Consider the following 25,025-nt stretch of genomic DNA (forward strand, 5'->3'; position numbering starts at 1 on the left):
AAGAATTTGTTCAATAAATTTTATTATGCGTGTTGCACGGTTTGGAAATGATAAGAATTTTTTTGTGGGAATACGAAAATTTTTTGGAGAAAAAGATAGAGGATATATTATTTGAAAGATCGAGTCAGATATGAAAATCGAAATAATAAAAAATATTGAGACTTATTCATTTATTTGTAAGGTTTTTAAATGAAACGAGGCATCTTTATCTTCGTCTCGCATTGTAAAAATTATACATGATGGAATTATACATGATAGAAGGCAAATTGATCGACCTCATTACCATAAACGTAAAATATCGTTTGAAGAGATGAAGCGAGTTCAAAAGTTATATTATCTAAAAATACTTCGCTCATATTCATGAACAAACAATCCTTTGTAACCACAAAAGTTCCAACTAACTTGTTTCATAATATACCTCATTTTATTTAGGGAATATTCATTTGTTATACCTTGTGCCCTTATATGCATAATTGACCCTTCGTCATAATGATATCGATGATACAATGTTTCAATGTGGTTACACAGTTATTTCGATTGAAATTTTTTTCCTTTAATCTTAATCCTAATAATAAAACGGATTCATTTTTTTCAACAAGCCAAGCCTTATTTACCTGCAAACTTTGCACTCTTTGTTCCTGAAGATTTTATCATCGTTTGAGTATTTTTGTATCGAAATTTTATCTTTAAAAGAGATACAGTTAAATATAATATGATTACAGCGGCATAAAATAATTATTTCATAGTTAAACATTAATTACTCACAACTCTTAATTAGAATTTGCAATATAATATTAATCAATAAATACAAATAAATGCGACTGTTTATTCCGCTTATTTTAATGAAAGCGGTGATTCTGAAAGTCCATCTGTTGACACATACGTTGACGCATACTCTCATTCATTCAAAGCTTCAACCTAATAATAAATAAATATGCATAATAAATAAACATAAATATGATATCTCGCATTAATTTTACACTTCTTCCCTATATCTTCTACGGGAATATAGAAATATCATTTACATACTTATTACTATTGTTATTCATTTATTTCATTAAGATTAAAATATATGGGGCTTAATAATAATGAAACATTTTATTCCATCAATTAGATCTATCAATGTAATACGTTTTGTAAAATAATAAGCAAAAACGATCAAAGCGATCGAACTTGATTAAGAATTACACGATATAATTTATTGGATTAAAAGGAGAAAGAGAATGAATAATTAGTAAATAAAATAGAAAGAGATTATTAGAGGCATAATAATAATAATAATAATAATAGTCGGGATAAGGGGAAAAGTTTTATTTCGACAAATCGAAATAAAAATTTGTCGAACACATAGAACTCTTACATCAAGTTCCAATATTGTCCTGGTTAACAATAAACAGAATAATGAGTACACAACGTCGCACAAAATTCAATCATACAAATTAACTGCTTGCATCAATTTCGTTTACTTTGTAACCCAGTCGAACTGGACGATTCGATCGAACGATTGGACGAAAACGCCAAGTGTTTGTTATACTTTCAAATTATACTATCGAGGAATTAATGACGTACCCGGAAACAGAAGATATAAAAGTTTGATTTTCGAAAATACCGATGATCGTGATGTAGGAGCAGCGAACTCGAAATCTGTTTTACAATAATCGATAACGGCTACTCGCGATTATCTTCGATTATTCCACGTGTTTCTAATTTATGTACATTATATGGAATTTTAAACGTGTAAACATTATTTCTCCAAATGCATTATTATATTATCATAATAATTATTATTTATCGTTATATTATTATTATTATTATTAATTAGAATCATAATTGTATTATTATATCTACTATTATCAATTTATTTTATTATAATTATTGTATTATTAAAAATGTATAAATATACATATAGATAATATGTTATAAATCATGTAAATAAAATACATAAAATTATAATATTTTACATATTATTGAACGATAGTTAATTGACGATATTCAAGGAAAATAATAAAAGTATATAAGAAATGGTCTTACGTATCATTTTCTTGTATTTACACTCACCTTGTATTTATCTTATTTGTGGAAAAAAAGGAATTATTGTTTCATTGAACTGCTTGCTCTATTGAGATAAGAAACGACAGGGGGTTCGGTATTTTTCTTCCTAGAAACAGGGAGATAGGAGCAATTTGTTTATTCCATAAGTTTATCTTGTGGTTGGATCTTGATAAAATAGTATCAGCGATCAAAAAAAAAAAAAAAAAAAAGAAAAAACACTCCGATGAATCGTCAAGACGTTTCGTCAAAAAATAGAAAAAAATATTATCTTCTGATTTGTCGATCGTATAAATACCCATGTTACAACGAAGATGATCAGAAAACTGTAAAGTATGTGAAAGGTTCGAAAGAGGTAAGTCAATTATTATTTATAATTAATTAATATACATTTGTTTTTTTTTTCCACGAACGAACTCAAAGACGATGACTTATTTCTATGGTATCCTTGCTGCAATTTTTTTTACAGATATTTTATAATTTTTACATTTGCCGGATCATAACTGTTCGTTTAAAATGAGAACACTGTTTGTAATTCTGGCCATTTGCTTCGCGATGATTCCATTAATCATGGGTTGCAAACCACCCGGTTTACTAGTAAGTAATCTTTCAACAATAACGATTAAATTTTAAGAATATCGATTTTTTTTAAATGGAATATAATTGTTGGTATAATTCGCATTTCGTTATTAATATTGAACTAGTGAGAAATGGATGCAAAATGGATTTACTTAAAATTCAAATGACATTTCCGTTCTTCAATCATTTTCGATATATCCAATGATGACTGGCTCCAATTAAATTTTCATAATCCTCAATGAATTTCAGTTTTGGATTAATACTTATACACCTGTCTCTGTGTAAAATATAAATAAGATTGTTATTCAAACATTGTTCCGTTCAAATTTCCTCTGAAATTTTCTCTAATCGATTTATAATAATATTTTATTTGAGACGAACGAAAAAAAAAAAAAAGAAAATAACAGTTCGAAATAATAACCAATCATTTTAATTATTATATAAAGATAGAAATAACGCAAAAAGAATAAACCGTTTAAAACATCACATAATACACCGTGTAAAAGTATATAATGATAATAAGTACTCTTTTAATTGAAAATGTTTCATTCGGTTGAAAATGTTGACACAATATAATCATTATTGTATTAACTTTTATGCAAATACAAAATAATATCTATAAGATAAAAGAATTGCTACGTAGCCCGATAGAATTATATCCATGTAATAAATATTCATCGTTCAAACTTTTTCTTAAAATAATGTCCAATACCTATACACACAGTTCCAACCAACGTGTGTATAACAACTTTTTAAACGTAATCCGATACGTTATTTAAATTGCAAACGATCGAGAGAGAGAGAAAGAGAGATAAAAAGGGGGAGAGAGAGAGAGAGAGAGAGTATAAATACATTTTCAATCCGCTATATGGCACGCAATTTAGTGATAGACTCGTCGTACATTTGTTTACAAAGCGACGAATCCCTGCGCGACGTCCGATAATTTTTCGAAATTTTTCGCGACACGTCGACCGGCTCTTTTCGTACGCACGTGAATGGCTAATCATCGGGTGTAATTTGCCGTAGTGCTCCGACGACAAAGACTGCTGTGCACCGTTAGTATGCAACCCATGGGCTGGACGATGCACCAAGAAAATGAGTCCATCGGTATCACCGCCGGGCTGGGGAAATCAGCCAGAAGATCCAGCCTCGTCACCTGTCCAGGCCCAATGAATCAACTATGGATCGATATCAATGTTATCTCGTAACCCTAGAAATCTAGTTAGATATTCGTTAAATTGAAATCTTAAAACTTTCTTTACATATATGCATATTTATATATGTACGTTCTATTATAAGAGATATTATGTTTAACATAATATCTACTGACCAAAAATTTGGAATCATTTCTTTTTCAACATCCAATATTAATTATTAGTTTTCAATTGAAAATTATGTAGATTTCTTGTGAATATATGTATATGATTTATTTCTGGATAATGGAATTTTAATAGGATTTTTCATTTTTTTTTATTTTAGAAGCTCTCAAGTGATGATAGTGATAAAGTGAGGAATATTTGATATGAATTGGTTTGTAGTTTGTAACTATATAGCAGTTTGAGTAAAGTGTTCTTTCAATATTTAATGATAATATCGACTTTTTTAAGTTGTGTATATATTTTTTTAAAGCTAATCTTTTTATTATTTCTAGATGATTGTTAGGAAAGTATCATATTTAATAGGTATCACTATATTTTAAATTTATATACATATAATTTACATTATATTTTTGATGATACATTCGTGAAAATCAAGAACAATTTTTCCACTTTTTTTCTTTTAAAATTCTAAGTACAAATGTTTTATTAAATTTCATTGAACAAACTTTTTGGCTTATAACATATTCATACAATAATTAAAATAGAAAATAAATAGATGTAAAAAGTTTTCCTATCTCTGTCTATAAATATTTTTTCTATTCGATGAAAAAATATGAAAATTTTAAATACATTTAAGATATTAAGATAACAGATTAATAATTTATAATATGTTAAATAAATAATTGGTAAATAAGCAAATAAGAGTCACTGAGAGTGATGACATATTGAAATTTGTTATCCATTGATCGAATCGGACCGCATCCATTTATCAACAGTTGCCTGATCAATTTCGAAAGAGTATGCACACATAACGTTATGGTTAAATTTAAGTTTGTATGTTATCGTGTGAATTGAAATATACGCAATTTAGAGAGTCGCATTAGTAAATGATAAAGCGGAGGAAGGTTCACGGGCAACCACATTTTCCAATGAAACATAATATGAATTATTTATCGTTTGACAAATATTGTTTAATTTCTTTGCTTTATTGACAGAGTTCTTTTTACTAAATATAATCTTTATTTGCCGTAATTGATTTACGGGGAAACACTTTGTACAAAAAGTGTTTTTAATTCGATAATAAACACATCGATTAAATGTAAATATTTTAGTGATTTACTTGATACAGAGTTGGAAAACTTTAAAAGATCAGTGAAATAAAATAAAACATAATTTATATGTATAGAGGTGAAGAAGATTTAAAGATTATAAAAAAAGAAATGATCCAAATTTAGAATTATATTATATTATTTTCAATGTATTTAAAAATTTTAATTCAAATCCTGAAAAATCTTTTATTTATATTTCAAAAGAACTTTAAAAAATTACAATTGTTTATTGAATTTTTGCAACAGAATATATTAATGAAAAATATATTAAAGATAATTTCTAATTTTTTTGAGATATATCATACCATACAAAGCTAGAATTACTTAATCCTAACATCAACAATCTCATTTTCATTAGGAATAATGCTAAATTGCAATTTTAATAAAATATAGAATTTCAAAGCATATTAAAGTGAAAGAAAATGATTTGAACAAATATTTTAATTCTGCAAGAAATTTTAAATTTGCATTATATCTATTTTCTCGCTCTGAAAGGTATTGAATCTCTGTCCTGTGAAATATAATTATTAAATTTTTGAGGAATAATCGCAGAACCCGCTGAGCCATACGTAATAGAAGTAATGTTTCAATTTCACTGCACATTTTGTATTGCACAAGTATAACAGCAAAAACGAATGTAATGGTGAATTTTTATGAGCTATGCGCAATCGGATGGAATTCAACATGAAATATGAGAAAAGTTTGCAGTTATGTTCACAATGCTCTTGTTATATTTTTCTATTAGATTTCTCTATAAAAATATATATAATTAGCACAAAATGATCATATACGTTCATATAAGGAGAATAAACGTAAGAAACGATATATGATTTGCTTATTAATTTAATTATAACTTCATTTATTCTATTTCTTCGATTACACAGATCATTCTATAGTACACTTAGGCAGAGGATAATTCTATGTAAAAAGAAAATAAAGTAAAAGTAAAAGAAAAGAAAAAGAAATAAATTTTTTCATATGAGGCTTTGTTTTCGAGTAAAATGAGTTTGGAAACTTTGCAAATATAAATAAATTCTGATTAGATATTCGCAAATAGTGATGATATACAATACATTTATTTTTTATAAATATCTATGAATAACTAAGAATTACTCATACACAAATGTATTTGGAATTTTGTTTTAGAAATACATGAAAATTGTTCAAAAATCAGTACTGTTATTTTTTATTCTTATAAATCTTTAAACGAAATAAAAATCTATTGCTTCTATTTATATTATTACTTATTTTAAAATAAAATAAATTTATTTTGTTTAAAAAAATGATCTATATTCACAATTGATTGGATTAAAATGATATATCTACTTATATTTTAAATTTTAATCTTGCGATAACAAGATATTTAAATAACTTTGTCAATAATGTGAAGATAAGAAAATATCGATAATTTATATCACGATATTTAATATTCTTTATGACAAAAAAATAAAAATAATTTTTGCATCTTTTTAATCCTTGTAATACTGCTATATACATATAATAATAATTAGTCAATTTAATTACTAATGAAAAATATAATTATTCAATCAGTGATTTAAGAATTTTGATATATTAATTGATATGTAAATATGCATAAAATGAAAAATAAATATTTTTTTGCTTAGCTTTGATCTTTTTATTTTTAAATATATATCTATAATAAGAATAATATCATTTTAATAACAATTCACTTGTTGTAAAAATTTATCTACATTTTATACATATCATTATAATCAAAAAAAGATTCTTTGCATACATTAAAATAATGTAAAAATAAATTTAAAACATATATATTACTTGTTTTAGCGTTAAAACTCTTCTCTTTAACAATTCACATAGACGGAAGGTGCACACGATGCGCGAAGCTTTTCAAAAATGATGAAAGGACACGGTACACTTACGGCCCGTACACTAAATACAAAACTTGGCAAGGTTGATTTAATTATAAGCGTGCCTATAATTAAAGACACGTTGTTGCTTTACGCATAGTGTAGTAACCATGAAATAATATCGTATATATACGTATATAAATAACAAAAAAGAAGAAAAGAAAATACACTAAATTTGCCAAGAAAGAGAAACTTACACTTTCTTTCACAGAAATTTCCATGGAAAAGATCAAAGCTTTCAAATGACATAAACTTTCTTCCAACTCGTCAAAACTCGTCTCATTGCGACGATAAGTGAACGAAATTGAAATAAAAAAAGGAAAAAACAACAAAATACATAAAAAATTGTAAATTTCGATATCACAACGCACAGTCGTATCGTATGGTGATATTTTGAAAAACAGAGTTATCGTAGAGAAAGAGAGGGAAAGAGAGAAATCCGGATCGTGGTACGTGGCGAAATTCAGTGACACTAAAGGGAGAAAGAAAAAAGAAAAGAGAAAAAGAGAGAGAGAGAAAGAGAGAAAGAGAGGAAAGGAAAAGAGAAATAATCGACGTTTTCACTTGGCTACCGTCTACGGATAAAAGGACAATATTACCGGATGATTCGGTTTTCTTTCCTGTTGTTTCCTATTAAGCGAATTAAAGAACAAGAGGGCTTTGTTGGCAGATCAATGGAATGTATAAAGCCTGCAATATGCAGTCGATGGAATATCGGTGCAGAAAGCAAAAAGTGCTCGACCATTTCATAGCGACGAATGGAAAAAGAATGTTCGCGGTGGCCGCCTCTTTTCAATTGTTATACAGTTTAGAGTATAATCGGAGTGAATTATAATTGCGATGAAAATAGTTTCATCAGGTTTCGACTTTCTCTCGAATGTATCGAGAGTTTTGATGCAGGAGTATTATATTTCTCGTGTAGACAAATAACGATTGGGCCCAAAAAACGATTTCCAGATTTACTATAATTCAACATATTGCCCTTTTTTTTCTCTCTCTTTCCATCTCCCCCCTTTTTTTTCTACTTTATATTAAAACAAAAGATGCAAGATACGTATACAGCAAAATGTTTGAGGTCTAGTACAAGGATCAAAGGTGAGGTTTCATTGCTTACGCTCACACAGTTTATCGTGAAATTGGAAAATGAAATTTGCAAGCAACAAAGACATCAGATTTCTCTGCTTTATCGACTTCCGTGTTATTTTTATTCATGCCGCGTTAGGAGTTTATATATTCTCTAAACGTTATCCATTCGATTTTTTTCCTCCTCGTTTTTTCTTTTCTTTTCTTTTCTTTTTTATTTGAGGCAAATAATCACAAGGTTATATTGTGGTCTTAAATCTAAAATATTTTATCAATATAAACGTGTAAAAAAAAAAAGAAGAAAGAAAAACAGATAAAAATTTATTGTGTATATATATTTATATATCGCTGTACATTCAGCTTCCAAGAACGGAAAGTATCACGTATTTTCCATTTGCTACAAATTCATCTTTTTTTATCTATAAATTTTCGTATCTCTCTTGAGTATTTTTTATTATTGAACGAAATAATTTATACATTATATATTATTTGATTATTAGAATTAAGAAATGAATTTAAGTATTAATTGAATTTTTTTTAATTTTAATTTCATTTTTTTCCTTTTTATATTAATCTAATTTATACATTTGTATATAAATATGAATGTTTGATAATTATTTTATTTATTTATCATAATTAGATTCATTCAGTGACAAATAAACAAAAATAATTTTAAAGTCTATAAAAGTCTATACGTACATATAACTTTATTACTTCCTCTTCGTATGATATTTGCTTACAGATCCCTATCAGTTTTTGTAACGTAATTGTAACATAATATTCCATCTGGATAAAAATATGCAATAACAACTTCCTTACAAAATTTTAATAATGATTCTAGATTCTAGATTCCCGTTTAAAAAGAGAAAGAAAGAGGAGGAGGAAGGAAGAGGAATAGAAGAGTGGAAAATTCATTCAACTGCAAATTGTTAAAATGAAAATTCATCGGCGTAACAAAGGGCGAGACAAACGCGTGTGCATTTCTTAAACAATGAATCACGTGGGCAAGAAGTATAACATTTCTCGTTATTACCTCTTGTACTCTTCCAGCCACGCGCGCGTGTATCCACACATATACACACACACACATATACACAGGCAGACTTAACAGAGAGGCAAGAATGACGCGATGTCGTGGTATAAAAGCATAGTATATGGCAAGTTGAGAAACCAGTTAAGGTCGAACTCTTGAGACTATCGCTGTGAAGAAAGCGTCGTGAAACCATTCCACAGCCTCTTCTGGTGAGTAGAATTTATGCGCAGTTTCTCCATCAAGGATAGATTTCTTCGGATTAAAATTGAATCGATTGAGCCGTGAAAAAGTGTTTAATTAATTAAAAGAAACATCAATTTGTTGGTTTTAACAATAATAGTTTCTAGTGATTGATTTTTATTTAATCGTGATTTTTTTTAATTGAAAAGGTCAATGGAAAAGTGATAATACACAAGTGTCTGTGTTATCTTCGATTTGAGAAAATTGTGGAAACAAGGATAGAAATCTATTCGATTCTTTCTCGAATATTACTATAACCATTAACGTTATTTTTTTTTTATTATATAGAAATATGTGCCATTTGTTATATTTGTTTCATTTCTATAATTACTATTAACACTTAATGAATGTAAAAGGAAAATGTATCTAATATAATATTAATATAATATATATATAAAAATATATAAAAATATAATGAAAAATTGATAGTTTTAATAAAATGCATTTCTAATAATGAATTATAATTCATGTTGAAATAATGTATTTTTAATATTCAATTTATCGTAGTTGATTTATCGTATTTAAATTTTTTTGAAGACTTCTTCAAGATAAGAAAATGGTCAACAGTAAAACGATTTCGTTAACTCGTGCAATGAACTTTGAACTTTTGTTATCACGTATTATTGTTTTCATTTTAACATACTATAGGTTTCTATAGATGAATACTATAGATTGCTATAGATTAGTATACATTCAACTTTTAAGATCGCTGTATTCTTTTTTTTCTTTTTTTAGGTAAACTGAAACATTAACATTTACAAAATTATTTTACAAAATATTCGTAAAATTGATTTATCACTGCGATACAATATTGTGTCGTACTTTATTTTATTGCAATAATTGTGCAATAGTTTAATTTTATTTTATTATTGCTTTATTAATAATCGATAATGAAATTTGTTATATCTGACAAAGAAGACAATGAAAGCTTTATCAATCCTAATAATTACGAACATCTGTGTTTTAGGATTAAAATATTATCTTGAATCGTTTCGTAAAAATAGAAAAGCCGCGATCAATAACAGAATTATATAGGGTGTCCAGTCAGTGCTGACAATTCTATGTAAAAAATTAGTCGAAAATACAGGATCAAATCTGGGGCTCCGTTTTAAAATGAAATTGAAAAATTTTAAAATGCAATTATAACCGGTTTTTCCGATTAGATAAGAATGTATTAATAGGTAGTTACTCTACATAAAATAAAAATAAAATAGGCAGTAAAATTTTATTGCTTCTGACTTTTAAAAAAATTCAACAGTCAAGAAATATAATCAATATGAATTTTCTCAAGAATTCATTTTTAAATAAAGAAAAATTATTCTATATTTTTATTTATACCTTCACATATACAAATCAGCTATTAATATTTTATCAAAGATATTTAATTAAAGAATAGCTAATTTTGCTTCAAAATTTTTTCAAATGAAGTCTCAGTGAAAAAATTTTATTCCATATTTTCGACTTATTGTCTCACATAAAATCATTCTTTGTATAATTAAGGATACTCTATATTATATATAGGATATATTTATAAAAATATAAATAATTTCGGTTGAATGAAAACAATCAATTCTTCATGATGAGTTTCACAAAAGGAAAAGAAGGATGAGTTTTATTAAACATGAAAGAACTCTGTTATACAGTAAATACACGATAAATATGTTTGGCTAAGTAGATTGATACCGTTCATGGTCAGCCGTGGCGATACGCTTTAGTCATTTGTTCGTTATTCAAGAACGAGTCAGGTCAGTGGTTAATGATTCATTCACGGACACCTGCGTACGTTCTTCGTGCGCAGATCTTGTATATATATTTACCAAGTTGCGTAATAAGCTAGAATTTCATGAATCTATGGCTGACCTTATCTGATTCGCGTCTTTTTATAGATATAATCGGATGAGATGTAATTGCGTTGAAAAATACAGTCTTTAATTCCTTAATTTTACTTTTCCTTCGAATTCTTTTGTAAACGTATCGAATTTAATAGAAATATGGAGTTTTACGTGATCCTTACTTGACTATATCGAATTAAGATCACAAACATATAATTTTTTTAGATTATATAAAGTTAAATTAAATGTGAAATAAAGTGAATAAGTAAATAAATAAAAAAATAATTGAGTTGATTGTAGATAGCAATTAATTCTTGTTAGTCATCAATTACATCATAAATAATTCTCCAATGCTGTACATAACGTTTCTATCGTTTTAATCAGTTTAATTTTCAAATAGATTCAAGTAAAAATAATAATAAAAGATATTGCAAATTATGTACTATTCAATTATTATTTTTCTTAGTCGAAACGACATAATCATAGCAAAGAAAGCAAAAATTCTAGAATGTGATATTTTTGTTTTATTTTCAGTGTAAAAATACAATTGCAAAATGTCCAAGTTTATTCTTCTCGTTTGCATCCTTTTGCTGACTACGAACATCGTTTCAGCTGCCTCCAAGTGTGGCAGACACGGTGATTCCGTAAGTATAACTTTGTTATTTTTACATATCAATAATTTCATTCAAATTGACAATAATAATAATAACAACCATGTGTCTATAATCTCATAGAAATAAAAATATCTATATTTTTATTTATATCTTTTCCACATTAGATAAAGTTATAAAAGGATATATGAGAAAGACGTTTAAAATTAATTATTCAACGATTCTCAAAATATTTGTTCTTGTCAATGTTCAATCAATGGATACAAAAAAATAATTTTCTCGATGAGACTGTCACTTTTAACGATTATCACGGTACAAAACGTGTTAAGAACGTGTCAAAAATATTCGACGTGAGCGGGAAACGAGTCACAGAGGGTTCCAAACGTAAAAATAATAACAGGGTTACGCGAATTTGCCCCGGCTAACTGGAGTCTCGTGAACATTGAGAGCTTAAAATAGAATTTTAAAGCAGTCGTAATAATATGCAACATATACTGTTGGCCAACGCCGTTTTATATCAGCTGATAAATTTGCTAATATGAATTTATTTCTTCATTTTCAGTGCGTGTCCAGCTCCGACTGTTGCCCCGGCACATGGTGTCACACGTATGCGAACAGGTGTCAAGTGAGGATCACAGAGGAGGAGCTGATGAAGCAGCGTGAAAAGATCCTTGGCAGAAAGGGGAAAGATTATTAAGCGATTAAGATATTTTAATGATGATTGTATATCAAATTTTCTGGAATTGAATGGAATCAAATCGTTCGAAATTAATTTCTTAAACAATATACAAAATACAGATAGACGACTGAGTGATTAATGTAAATATACGAGATAAAAAAGGAAAATAAATGGGATGAAAAATGCACGCGAATGCAATCGAATTAATATAATTTTGTTTCACGTGTGATTTTTCTTTTAAAAATTCAAGGAAAGGATTGTCTTGTTACTGGATCGATCAAAATATTGGCTTGATATTAAAAATTATATCTTAAATACTTTTTTTTTTGTTTCGACTGAATTCGTTAATATGGAAATATAAAATCTTATAAATCTTTAGTAAATAATTTATTTATCAATGATAAATCTTTTATTTCGTGAATGGAATAAAAGATCGAAATAAGCAAACAATAATAATAATAGAATTATCATATCCATTTAAAATATTTATTTGATCTTTATTAGACAAGCTTAAAAAGCTATCGTTTTTTAAAAATTTGAAACATCTTCAAACAAAATGAACGGATAAATAAATAAAAGCTAGGGAAATAAAAAGACTTGTTGAACTCCAATAATTTCTTCAAACATTTAACAATGACTCGTCCGAAGCGAATGAGGTTAAACAGCGTGGAAGAGATTTCCACACCGCGAGAGAGGTCACGACTATTAGGCACACGATTATTATTATCAGTTCGTACGAGATTATTGCGTTTCTGAGGCCTGGAACGCCGATAATAGCTTGTTGCAATGGGATGGGTGAGGGGGAGGAGAGAGAGGGAGGATACCGTTTTTATGAAATGAAATTCCGCCGATTCGACTCGAAACGATATTCGAACAAGCTTGCTTGGAAGATAAACATTTTAGAAAATTATATGCGATCAAGCATGTAATTGCACGATGCCCGGTGGAAAATTCGAGCGGCGTTCGATTGCGTTACGTGCCGTATTGCCCGATCGCGTGTGTCGTATCGCGATTTTCGAACTTGCTATCGCCTTTAAATACCCCATCTTGGACAAAACATTATCCGGTTTTGTGAAACGCGTGCCTCGTCTTTCGATAAAGCCTCTCCTCGATCGAAAATGCGAAAAGATTAGACAAAAAAAAAAAAAAGAAAAAAGGAAAAAAAGAGCGACGATAATAATCTGGCACGAAAAAGGACAGGTGCGCGACAAGAGAAAGGGTGTTGCTTAATCGCCTCGACTTATCATTCGATAAAGTCGACAACTGGATCAACCATATGTGGCTCAATCGAAATCGCCTCGTGGACGGACCTAGGTCTTTAGGGTGTCTAGAGATTCCTCGCTGATAATGTAATAGGTCGTCACTGATTTTTCACCTGTCGGGCAAAAATGGGTACATCTAGGGAACGTTAATGTTCGCTCTCTGAGAATCGACTGTTTTTCCAACATTAGTGGTTCCTGGTGCATCGATTCGCTTCCTACGTTTTTTCTGTTTTTTAATCAGATGCCCCTTTCCCCCTCTTCTCCTCCAGGATGAAAAAGTTCGTTTAAATTCGATAATATTGTTTTCTTTTTTTTTTTTTTGATCAAACTTTTACGAATTTAATGTATATTTAAGCAATTTGCGAAATGTTTCTTCATTCTGATGATAAATTGGTTATTAATTTTTGCGAAATGAAGAAAGGATGTCGATTTTATGAATTATAGTCAATAAGGAGGATCATTTTCGTGCTTTATGTTAAATCTATCTCTACATCTAAATAGCAATAATTGTAGCGTTGTGACTCCGTGTGCATGCTTCAAACTTTCCCATTAAATCAATGTTGCAGTACATTGAAACGATACGTACTTTAACTTGAATGATATACTAATTCCTTGAGCAATTCTACGTATATTCTGAAATCTATCGTCTGTGCTCTGCAACGTGTGCACGAAAACGTTAACGAAAATTAGAGATGGAAACAGAATTTTAAGCACCATCCCCATGGTATTTCGAGTTTTTAATTTTCGAATCGAAGTTGTTTAAAAATCGAAGAAGAGGAACGTAAAGCCTCGTCACTTGGGTCAAAAGTTATATCGGTCGAGCTGGATACCCGATGGTCCATTAAAAAGCATCCTAATTTCGAAAAGTAGATGTACTTTGAATCAAAGACCGAAAGCTTCTTCCGTTCGTTAGACAAAATTTCCGTCGCGTTTCAATCTCATTAGTTTCAGCTTAAAGTTAAGCGCCTCAACTCTTTTTGGCCGGCCTGCTTCCGTTCTTTGACCATCGTACAGCTTACAAAGTTCTTTTTGGCCCAAGTTACGCCTGACGGTCGTGGAAGGGGGGGAAAAGAAAGATGAAGATGGGCGCAGGAGGGCAACGGTGCCCTCCAATCTTGATTTCCTAGACGTATTTTCTTTGTTACGCTCGTTAAATTTCCGTTTAATCTGTGATAATCGAAGTCAAACGTTTACGATGAGGAACGAAAATATAGTTTTGGAATAATGGAGTAATAATATTCATTAATCTCTTAATCCTGAAAATGATCATGCTTGAAATTATAAAAATTAATATTTGTTTCAACGATAATTATCCTATCTTTCATAAATAATCGATAACATAAAATTGTAAACTGTCTTTTTAATAATTTTCTATATGATTTTGAAAATTTTAAAATATTCTAATTCTTAAATTATTATTGTATTCCACAATATGTTTGTATACTTTTATTTTTCTTAGTCAATTTTATTTTCACAAAGATGATTCATAACCCGTTCAATAAGCCAGGCAATGAAATGAACTCTTCCTTGATTGGCGTTTATTTAATTTTTATTTCTCCGAATCTCGATCCGCGCGACTCTGATAAGATGGAAACAGTCCTATCTAGTGGATCGAAGGTAAAGGCATTATTAGGCAAATATTTGTACGTCATACTTTATCGTGTCCCAGCTTAATTGCCATATGTTATACTCTCATACCTTGTGTGGGTATACCTTCTGTCTTAGGTTCGACGCGCATGAAACGATCAATTCCAAAGAGATTGAACATTAATTCTTTCAACGTTTCAGTATTAAAGAGATATTTATTTAAATTTTGAAATTATTCCAATTTCTATATTATTCGATCTTCGTATAAACAGAGATATTGATGATTTCTTTTCTATAATTAATAAAAGAGGATAATTAATAAAAAGTTGAAATAGAGAAGAGTAAATATGTAAAGAAAAAAATTTTGAAGTATTTTTATAATTATCTCCAGAAAGAAACTTTAATAGACGTGTACAATTTTTATATTTCCATCTTCTTTTTTATATTATTATATTACAACTTTTTTAAAAAAAATTAAACGCTTTATATTCAAATAAGTAACATCGGGAAGATCTATGATAAGAAACTATTTTAAAAAATTGTGCTTTCATATCTTACAAAAAAAAGAAGAAAGAAAAAAGTATAATTTTAAATCGAGGAATTTAAAACATTTTTTGATATTATTCCTCTTCCTTCCCTCCACGCCACAAGGAAGACAAATTGCATCAAATATAAAAATAACAAAAAAGTGTAAGTATAACATTAACGTACCATAATTCTTTCTTCTCCAATTCCTCTCTTCCTCTAAAAAAAAACAAATTATATACTTGATTTACAAATCGATTACCTCGACCCGAATCAAGACCAAGAGGATCATCGATCCGTAGACCTCGAGGTGACTCGTTCGTCACGCGAAGCTGTGGAACTCGTCGGGGGAATTGGCGCGAAAGTTGGGAGCCGAAAAAAATCGCGGGGGAGGGAGGACGAGGGAGACGTTCGAGGGAAGGAAGGAAGACAACGAACGAGGCGAGCGTTCGAGGAAAGTACTCGAGCCGAGTGTCGAGTGTCCCTTTTCGTGGTTCCTTTCAAGTTCTCTTCCGGGGAGGCGGAAGCCGAGTCACTTCACACTGCTTTTAAGCCCGTTCTCGTCGGAAGGCAGAGAAGCTTCTCTCTCTCTGGAGACACGTTCCAGGCCAATTCCGGTTCTCGCTTGTTCGCCACGGAATTGGCGAACGTCGAAAGGAGGAACTCCGCGCTGGAAACCCCGGAGCGGGGCGAGTGGAAGAAGGAGGAAGGGGGATAATGGAGCTGGCACGCCGTAAACATTTGCAGGGAGTAGAAGGAGGGGGGGTGGCGGCATAATATGAAAACATTGTCGGATGTAAGCCGGAAGGCACACAGCAATGTGCTGAGCTTGGCTCGCGAGGCCTCTGTCGGCTGTGGCGCTGCAACGTCAGGACGTCAGGATTTCAGGCAGCTCTCGTTCGAGTCGAGGATTCGCCTAGGCCAGAGAGCGCTCCAGCCAGGGTTGCGAGAAGGACAGCAGGAGTGCAAGGAGCGCTCGCCCCGGAAACCGTGTACAACACAACGCGGCTTGTTGAAACGCTGACGAATCTGACGCGCGCTTTTTGCCCAAATTGTTCCTTAACTCGCCGGGGACCGGTCCCAGCGGCAAATTCCGGGATTAATCCGAGAGCTTCGCGTTGTTTGCGCCCCATCCCGGATTCCCTCCTCGCCCTGTAAGTCGCTAACTCGCGCCCGCAACTCGTCACTCGGCATGCTCGATGATGGATTAAGCGCTGTTCCTCCATCCGGTTTCAGGAGCGATCGTTTTGAATCGAGGTTACGCGTTGATTGAATAAATGTATTAAAGGAGATTCATAAAAAGAGAATTTTTTCATGGAGTTTAAGGAATTAATATTTGAGGCTAATGAAATTATATTATATTCGATGATCGTTCATTTATGAAACATTTTTTTGAAAAATCGATTCTATAAAAATTTCGAGGTTTATATACACGTTTATTATAATTATAAGGGATTTAAATGAAGCGAGATGGAGATAGAGTGTCTCTAATTTAAATTACTTAGTAACTCGTTCTGCGAATTGATAATATTTTACAAGAAAGATTTTTATTGTAAAAATTCCGAGTGATAAAATAGTAATAATGATCCAGCAACATTTTCGTCGCGTAAAACGACTTATTCACGATAGACACGAGCGGACATTAGTGATTTCCCCCCTCCTTTATCGTATCTCGATCTCACGTTCACGGATAAAAGGGGGTGGTTGGGGAGCGCGATATAGGCCTTTACGATAGCGAGAGGGAGGGGGGTTGTGTTGGTGAGAGACGGCGATAGTCAGGCAGCGCACGGTCGACACAGTACAAATACCTAGAGCTACTTAGAGAAGAGGGAAATGGGACTAGCCATTTAGGGCAAACTACCCTCGAGTTGGCTCACGCGACTGATCTTATCGCCCGCCAAGCCGCTTTCCGGCTAGGATGTGCGTTCTACGTGCACACACGCGGTTATCACGCTGTAGAATTGATTTCTTGCATTCGTTATTTCCCTGAGACCTGGCCTGGTGTCGTATCTTTCTACGGACCGGGAATATAACACGCAATAAAGTAACAATGGAAATCTCGTATCTCGACAAGTTGTGCAACGAGCGAGGGTACAGTCAAATAATTTACAACAATTCGATCGTAGCTATTTCCTTAAGTATTCGCGAGATTAATTAAACTCAACACGCTGTTTAATTATTAAAAATATTGTTCGAGAATATTCGTAAGCTTGCTGGGCTTATTTTGCTCCTTTTAAGAAATTAGATATCAAATTATTTCTCCATGAATGTCATTAAAGAAATATTCATTTAGTTATTTTATGAGGTATTAATTTTAATTATAAAGCAAAACTTTGTATATAATAAAAAATTTCAAACATTTATACATAGATATCCTTTTTCACTCAAATAAAGTAATTTTCATCGACGACTTTTTCTTTAAATAATTATTTCTCATCGATCAATAATATTATATTGATTTAACGAAATTGATCACTGTAGAGAGATTAATTTAATTTTTCCTCTTTTCGAGGAATCTCGTCACGATTGGAACACGTGTTGATTCGATTCGTAAGAGATTCCTGTTATGGCTCGTGGAATCTCGTGCCCCTCGTGTCCGTAGTTTGCGCGTCAACATTCGTCGTATTCCAAGATTTCGATCGAAACTGGGATTCCTTCGTTGGATGTCACGCGGTATTCGCACAGTCAACTCCTGATGCATTTTCCTACGATCCTGCGGATTAAACGGGTTCAATCTTCGGAGTAACTCGAATCGAACTTAACAGTCGGTTAAGTCCGGGTGGACCAGTCGGTTTAGACCAGAGGCCACAAAGTTCGAAACGTAAGCCTGTGTACTAGGCTAGGGAGGGTCGGTCGAGATCGTGGATACTTGCCAGTCTTATCTCGATTTGCATAAATTCATAGTTTGAATCAACGTAAGGAAACCTAGCCAGAAGGACCTTCCCATGCTTTCGACAAAACTTCCTTTATTATCGACGAAATTTAATAATATTTGATCTTGTTTTTGGAAAAAGAATCATAAACGGATGATCTTTCCATTCCAATGATGAATTTGTGATACCACTTTTTTTTTGTTGAACACGAAATAACGATTTTTGTTGATCACAAATTAATTAGCAATTAATTTTTGCAAATTTATTAAATGCTGCTTATCGGCTGCCATTTTTGTACTGCAATATCGATTAATTTTTGACCGATTAAAAGCTACTTTTTCCTGAATATTATTACAGATTATCGATTAACGACGAAAAGATGCTGCAAATTATTTAGAATTTTACTTGCCAATAAAAGACATCATTAACAATACACCAATTTAATAATAAGATGTGAATTACGATTCACAGAAGAGACATCGATATCATCTTTTCTCAAAAAAAAAAAGACAAAAAAAGAACTCGATGAGCAAACTTCTATGAGCGCTTGCCTCTCCTTCCGGTTGGCGCAGCCGTTGCAACGACGCGGCCGAAAATTCGACGAAAGTTTGCAGCGACGAAGAATACTTCCGGCGCGTGCAGAGGCGGGCTTTATGGAATTAATAAAATATTCACTCGGCGGACAGACGGCAAAGTAAGGCATATAATAATTTTCTGGCACGCCACCTTGTGTGCTGTCTCCGCCGACGCGGGTCATACGTGACCATTATCACGGGATCTGATCAGAAAATGGCGCAAACTCCGATAAATAAGATAAATAATGTAGCGGGGGCTTCCGTACAGGAAGTTCCCGCGAAAAACTTCGAAAGTCGCGTGCACGTCCATCAGCGTGCCGAGCCCTAATACGGTGTTTCAAAGCCTACGATTGCCCCCGTTCAAGGAGATTCGTTCTGGAATAAAAATCGTTATTGATTGGTATCGTAAATTATCGGTATTTAGGTTTCTTATCGCGTTAGAAATTTCAGAAGTAATTGCAATAAAATAAAAATAAAAGATGATTCTTTTTTAAGGGCTGTTAAATTCGAAGATGTTGTAGGAAGGGAGAAGTAAGTTTTAAGAAAACAAAATTATATAATATATTTGTAATGTGATATATTTTCTTTGTTACGTTTTATAATTTATATCTTTTCCTTTTTAGGAAAATGGAATTAAAAGAGGTATTTGAATTAATAATTTATTACTATATATGATTATTATTTTGTTTATCCATTTCAATGGCTACTAATTAATGTATGAAAAAAATATGTTTTTTTAAGTTAAGTCAAAGTAATAATTCTATGGAGCAGTTTCTTTTAATTTCCCTACAATTGTTACAAATGGTTCTATCCTGTCTTTGCTGCAAGATAAATTGATAAATGTTGCTTGACAATAAATTTTAATTGCGATGTTCGATCATTTTCACCGATTGCGGCGTGATTATGTAATCAGTAATTATTCTTGATGCATTTAAAAGAAAATTACGTGATGTTAAAATAGATATGTTTGAAGAGAGAAAGGGAGGATGCATTAATCAAAGTACGTTGCGCGGCTTGCAGTGATCTACACGTCGCATGGTAATTTTGTGTTGTTTGACTAATGAATGTAAGAAACGTCTAGGTCTCGTCTATAAGTAGCAGAGCATCTGTTAGAATTTATATATAAAATAACTGATAATTAAGTTAGATCGCAGAATTTTATATTCGAGATAACAATTTAAAATAAAAATTTGTGTGAAAAGTATTTTGAAAAATTTGATACACATTTAAAAAAATAAAAATGTTCACTTATCTCTTCTAAAGAAAATTTATGTATATAAATTTATACAAAAATACCGTAAATTAAATTATTGGACATGTATTTCTTTTCTTATCTAAATTATTAAATTTAATAGAGAAAAAAAAAGAAAAAGGAATACGAAAAAAATTGTTAATCGATCGAATAAGGCATCAGAGGATACAAATGAATTCGAAATATGTACCAAGAAAAATACAATCAATCAGATTTAATTGCATTAAAATATTAATCGCTCCAAGAGAGACATCTTTCTCTCTACAATTTGACGGTAATTTATCGATATATTTACACGTTATTGAAAATATCTATTTATACATTTTATTCCCACAACTTCGGAGCGTTACTATCACAGTAATCCCATTTCTCTCGAATCGCTACAGGTTTCGAAAAAAAAAAAAAAAAAAGGAAAAAAAGTAGAGAAAAAAGAAAGGGCGGAGGGAGAGGGGAAACGAAAAAAAACATATTGTATCCACAATATCAAGCAAGTTTCATTTTTCACAACATGGATACATTTGTTTACAAAATATTTTGGATACAGAGGTTCGAGATATCATGTTTATCCCGTACATACATTTCGCAAATGCGTTTCATACATGCGTCACGCGTCTATCTATCATTATCCCACCAACTATATATATCCCATCATTCTAAAATCCTAAAATCGTATATCAGTCGTCGCCCGTATATTCCAAATATGTCAAAATCCAAATCCTCCACACTTTCAAATCACCTTGATTCGATATTAAAAACGCGATAAACCATCGCCAAATTCAACCACCACACGAAAATACCACGAACGAATCTCCCATACACACACGCATACATATATATACCCTCCTCCACGGCATACCATCGAAGAAGAAATCGAATCGTACCTCGAATTTATTCCACGCTACACGAACCTACGTAGTGTACATCACGAATCAGCGTGTCCGGCTCTTCGCGTGTTTCGATCTTCTCCCCTCCCCTCCTCCTCCCCCATTTTCCCCACGAAAATCTCGCGGAACGCTGACATTTTTAATGAACGCGGAAGTCTGAAATTTCATGGGAGATGCGGCGGGTGGTCTGAGGATGCGCGATAATCATTAGACATAGATTCGCAGGGGTGACTGTCCGTTCCCCCGCGACCCATTCCTCCCCTCCCTAGCCGGCCTGCCTAGCGCCGCACTTATCCACCGAAATTCAGGGTCCCCCCCCCTCTCCCTCCCTCTAGCCGCCGATCCCCCGCTTCCCCGCTTCCCTCGGCTCCCTCCCCCAACTCCCTCCTCCCATAACCCACGGTCGCTCCCTCTACCCGGTTCTGCAGGATGCAGTTCCGCTCGCAAACTCAAACTGCAGCCGTGGGGGATGCACGGGGTGGCGAGGTGGTGCAGTCGGTTACCATGGCGACCCATCGTCACTGGACACCCTCATCCCACCACCACGTTTCCACCCACGTTCAACCTACCCTCCCTCCCTCCCTCCCTCCCTCCCTGTGCACGGTGATCCAGCGGCCGGACAACATCGTCCCATGCCGAGCCAAAAACACTGGTCTCTTATTACGCGGCTAAGCCCGTGAATTGTCTTCCCTCCGAGCCCCGTTTTGCCCGTACGCCTTTCATGCGAACTCTACCCAAACCCGTGGTCCAACTTGATTTTCGACTATCTTCGCCTCGCCCCGAAACCCCTTCGCCAAAGAGAGAGAGAGAGAGAGAGAGAGGGGGTTTGTACCGTCCTCGAAGACGCCAACGACTTCCGGGATATCGTTGAAATCGAGAGATATCTCGAACGTGGTGGTCTGGTATTTTTTTGAGGTTTTTATTATTGTTGTTATTGTTATTGTTATTATTATTTGCTTGGGGAAGGGAAGGATTTTTTCTTCTTTTTTTTTTTCATCCTTTTCTTCCCCTCCCTCGTTGCAATTTGTCTTGGAGGGTGTTGAAACGAATGGGGTAGAGTTTTGGGAAATTATGGGCAGGTATCGATCCGGTGTTATTAATATGATGCAACGGTTTGGTTTCGTCGTCGACGTGTTTTATGCGAGGACGAATTTCAATTGTGCGAATTTCGATTGCAAATATGTTTTAATAAATGGTGAATTTCCCTTGGAAAATGTAATTAGGTATTATTACATTTAGATCTTTCCTTTCTTGTCCTTTCTTGCAGGTATTGGATTGGATGATAATAAGACGGAATATTTATGCATTTCGTAAATATAAATTTAGTTTCCCACGGAAAATGAATATATTTATTTCGTCTTTAATTTAATTTCTCATATTCTCAATTCGAAATATCGTATTACGAGCGGTTTATGTACATTAAATTAAATGGTTTCAAAAATAGGTATACATAGTATAAGAAAATACAATTTTTCGAAAAAGTACAAATTTATACCTGAAATTTTTACATGTAATACAATTTTTAAATAAAAAAATTTTCACGCAAGAGTTACCTCAAATGATTTCTATTCCCTTTCTCTTTTTTCTTTTCTTTACAAATTCGCTTACAAAGTTCTTTTCGAAAAAAAAACTTGTTACGCGAAAAAAAATTCATCGTGAATAAAAAAAAAAAAGTAATAGTTTAATTTCACTCCTCATCGAATTTTCTAGTATATACAGGAAGTAAAAAATATTTTAATCAGGATAGCGATGACACTTGGTCAAAAGTTAGAAACTAATCAAACGTAGGTTCATAATTTACGTAGGTTGGTTAAAATGAAATAACAGCACGTCAGAGCTTTTACATAACCGGTAAGAGAGCGTGACGTCTTAATATCAGATATCCGTCGACTAACCGGATGACAGCCACACCCTCTCTTGGTCACGCGAGAGACGACTTTTCAAAGCCGCCTCAAGCAGACATAATTAATGAAACACAAGGGAGTGGAAAGTGTAAGCATTTTAACGACTGAAGTCCCTAAAACTTCTGGATCATTTCATCCTCTCCCGCAACACGTTTCTGTGTATAATTCAGAAATATAATGTCGTGTAAAAGCACCCCTTTATTTCATCTCAGAATATTCATTGCTCACTGTTCTTGAGATATTTAAAGGGGCCATTGTAAAGTTCTAAAGAATTTAATACTATGTGACGAAAATGAAAGAAAGTACTTAATAACGAATTGTTTTATGAATTGCTCAAAATAAGTTTAATCTTGTTAGAATTTTTATTTCATGTTTGTCTCATAGCACTGGAACAAACAAACAAACAAACTTGTTTTTACCATTTTTAAGAATATACAGTAGATACATTTCGTAAAATAAAGTTATATAAATTTCTAGATATAATATAATTTTATTTTATCAATAAAAGAATCAATAATTCACCATTTGTTTCACTTTCTTAATTGCTAATTCCAAATTCTCAACCCACGAATACTCAAGAGTAAATTTCATCGAAACTTTCATTCACGAAGGGATCCATCATAAACTTCGGATAATAAAATTCGAGATCGAACGGAGATTCGAAATAAAATTTCAACCCCCTCGTATCGTTTATCCCGGACGATTTAACATTAATAATTCGACTTACGCAATCCCCGTCAATAATTGGTACACAGGACACGCACCTGAAACGATAGTAAATCCTGGTGACGCGTTTATAGATACTAAAGCTACGGCTCAGTGGAGGATCGATCGATCGAACTTGACGATACGATCAGCCCGTCTACCATTACGTATCTGTATGATCGTATCGGAGGGGGTGCACAACCCCCTTAACATGTGTCCCACTGGCACAGTGACCCTGTTACCCGTACACAAGACCGGCACATTCTCGCCGAGCACACAGCCATGCCTGGCCACGTTCTACCCCCGCCGCGTCTGTTGTGTACATGGACACGCACGTATTGGTCCTCATCGATACCGATCAAATACCGAAGATTCTGAGGCAACCCGAGTGTATGTGCCCTCCGACCGAGGCGCCTGTTGCTCGTCGCCTCTTCCTACGAAACATTCCTGGATTTCGCGCTTTCGAATGCCACTCCTCGAACATTTGAACACGAATCAAGTTTTTTTTCGCTTTGAAAAATTTGGAAAAAATAGAGGAAATGATTGAGAATCGGATTGAAAATTAATTATCACAGTGATCGAAGAATTTTTGAGGAAATCTTTAATGGTTAACTACTTTACATATGAATCTCTTTTCAATGAAAAATAATAGAATTAACTTGTGAAAGAGTTAGTAAAAATTAAAATTTGAAATAAAGAAGTTAAAAATTGCAAAGAAATGTTAATAATAATTTCAGTATCTGTGATTCTCTGAAGCATGTTTAAAGAATATTTATTCTGGAAGAGAACAATATATTATTTAAAGTAATATCAATTTAAAAGTGAAATTCCTTTTACATTTTAACTTCAACAATTACTTCTATCGACAATTGCTATTATTCAAAAATCACAGATCATTATATACCGATATTAAATAAATCTCGAAATAAAAATTATTTTTACAAAAATTCTTAAATTTACAACGATAAAAAAAATCTCGAAGCTTCGTTGAACTTCAATCGATATATCCGATATATCCACGAGAGAAATAAAGAA

The 25,025-nt window shown here is 32.5% G+C and overlaps 1 protein-coding gene and 1 long non-coding RNA gene across 2 annotated transcripts; both read left to right on the plus strand.

The window, feature by feature from the left end:
- Window positions 1-2,303: 2,303 nt before the first annotated feature.
- LOC113218776 lies at window positions 2,304-3,675 on the plus strand. The gene is made up of 3 exons (XR_003304685.1): window positions 2,304-2,404; window positions 2,519-2,646; window positions 3,655-3,675. It is a non-coding gene; the product is annotated as an uncharacterized LOC113218776 (long non-coding RNA).
- A 5,449-nt stretch (window positions 3,676-9,124) lies between these two features.
- On the plus strand, window positions 9,125-12,738 carry LOC725074 (omega-conotoxin-like protein 1). The gene is made up of 3 exons (XM_006560014.2): window positions 9,125-9,270; window positions 11,668-11,777; window positions 12,307-12,738. The coding sequence occupies exons 2-3, from the start codon at window positions 11,688-11,690 to the stop codon at window positions 12,439-12,441; spliced, it is 225 nt and encodes a 74-aa protein (XP_006560077.1). The 5' UTR covers window positions 9,125-9,270; window positions 11,668-11,687; the 3' UTR covers window positions 12,442-12,738.
- The last annotated feature ends 12,287 nt before the right edge of the window (window positions 12,739-25,025 follow it).

This window comes from Apis mellifera, linkage group LG5 (genome assembly GCF_003254395.2).
Source record: "Apis mellifera strain DH4 linkage group LG5, Amel_HAv3.1, whole genome shotgun sequence".
NCBI lineage: Eukaryota > Metazoa > Arthropoda > Insecta > Hymenoptera > Apidae > Apis > Apis mellifera.

Coding starts and splice junctions, on each gene's coding strand:
- LOC725074 (XM_006560014.2), top strand. CDS start 11,688: ATGTCCAAGTTTATTCTTCTCGTTTGCATCCTTTTGCTGACTACGAAC. Junction 11,778..12,306: donor GTGGCAGACACGGTGATTCC/GTAAGTATAACT, acceptor CTTCATTTTCAG/TGCGTGTCCAGCTCCGACTG.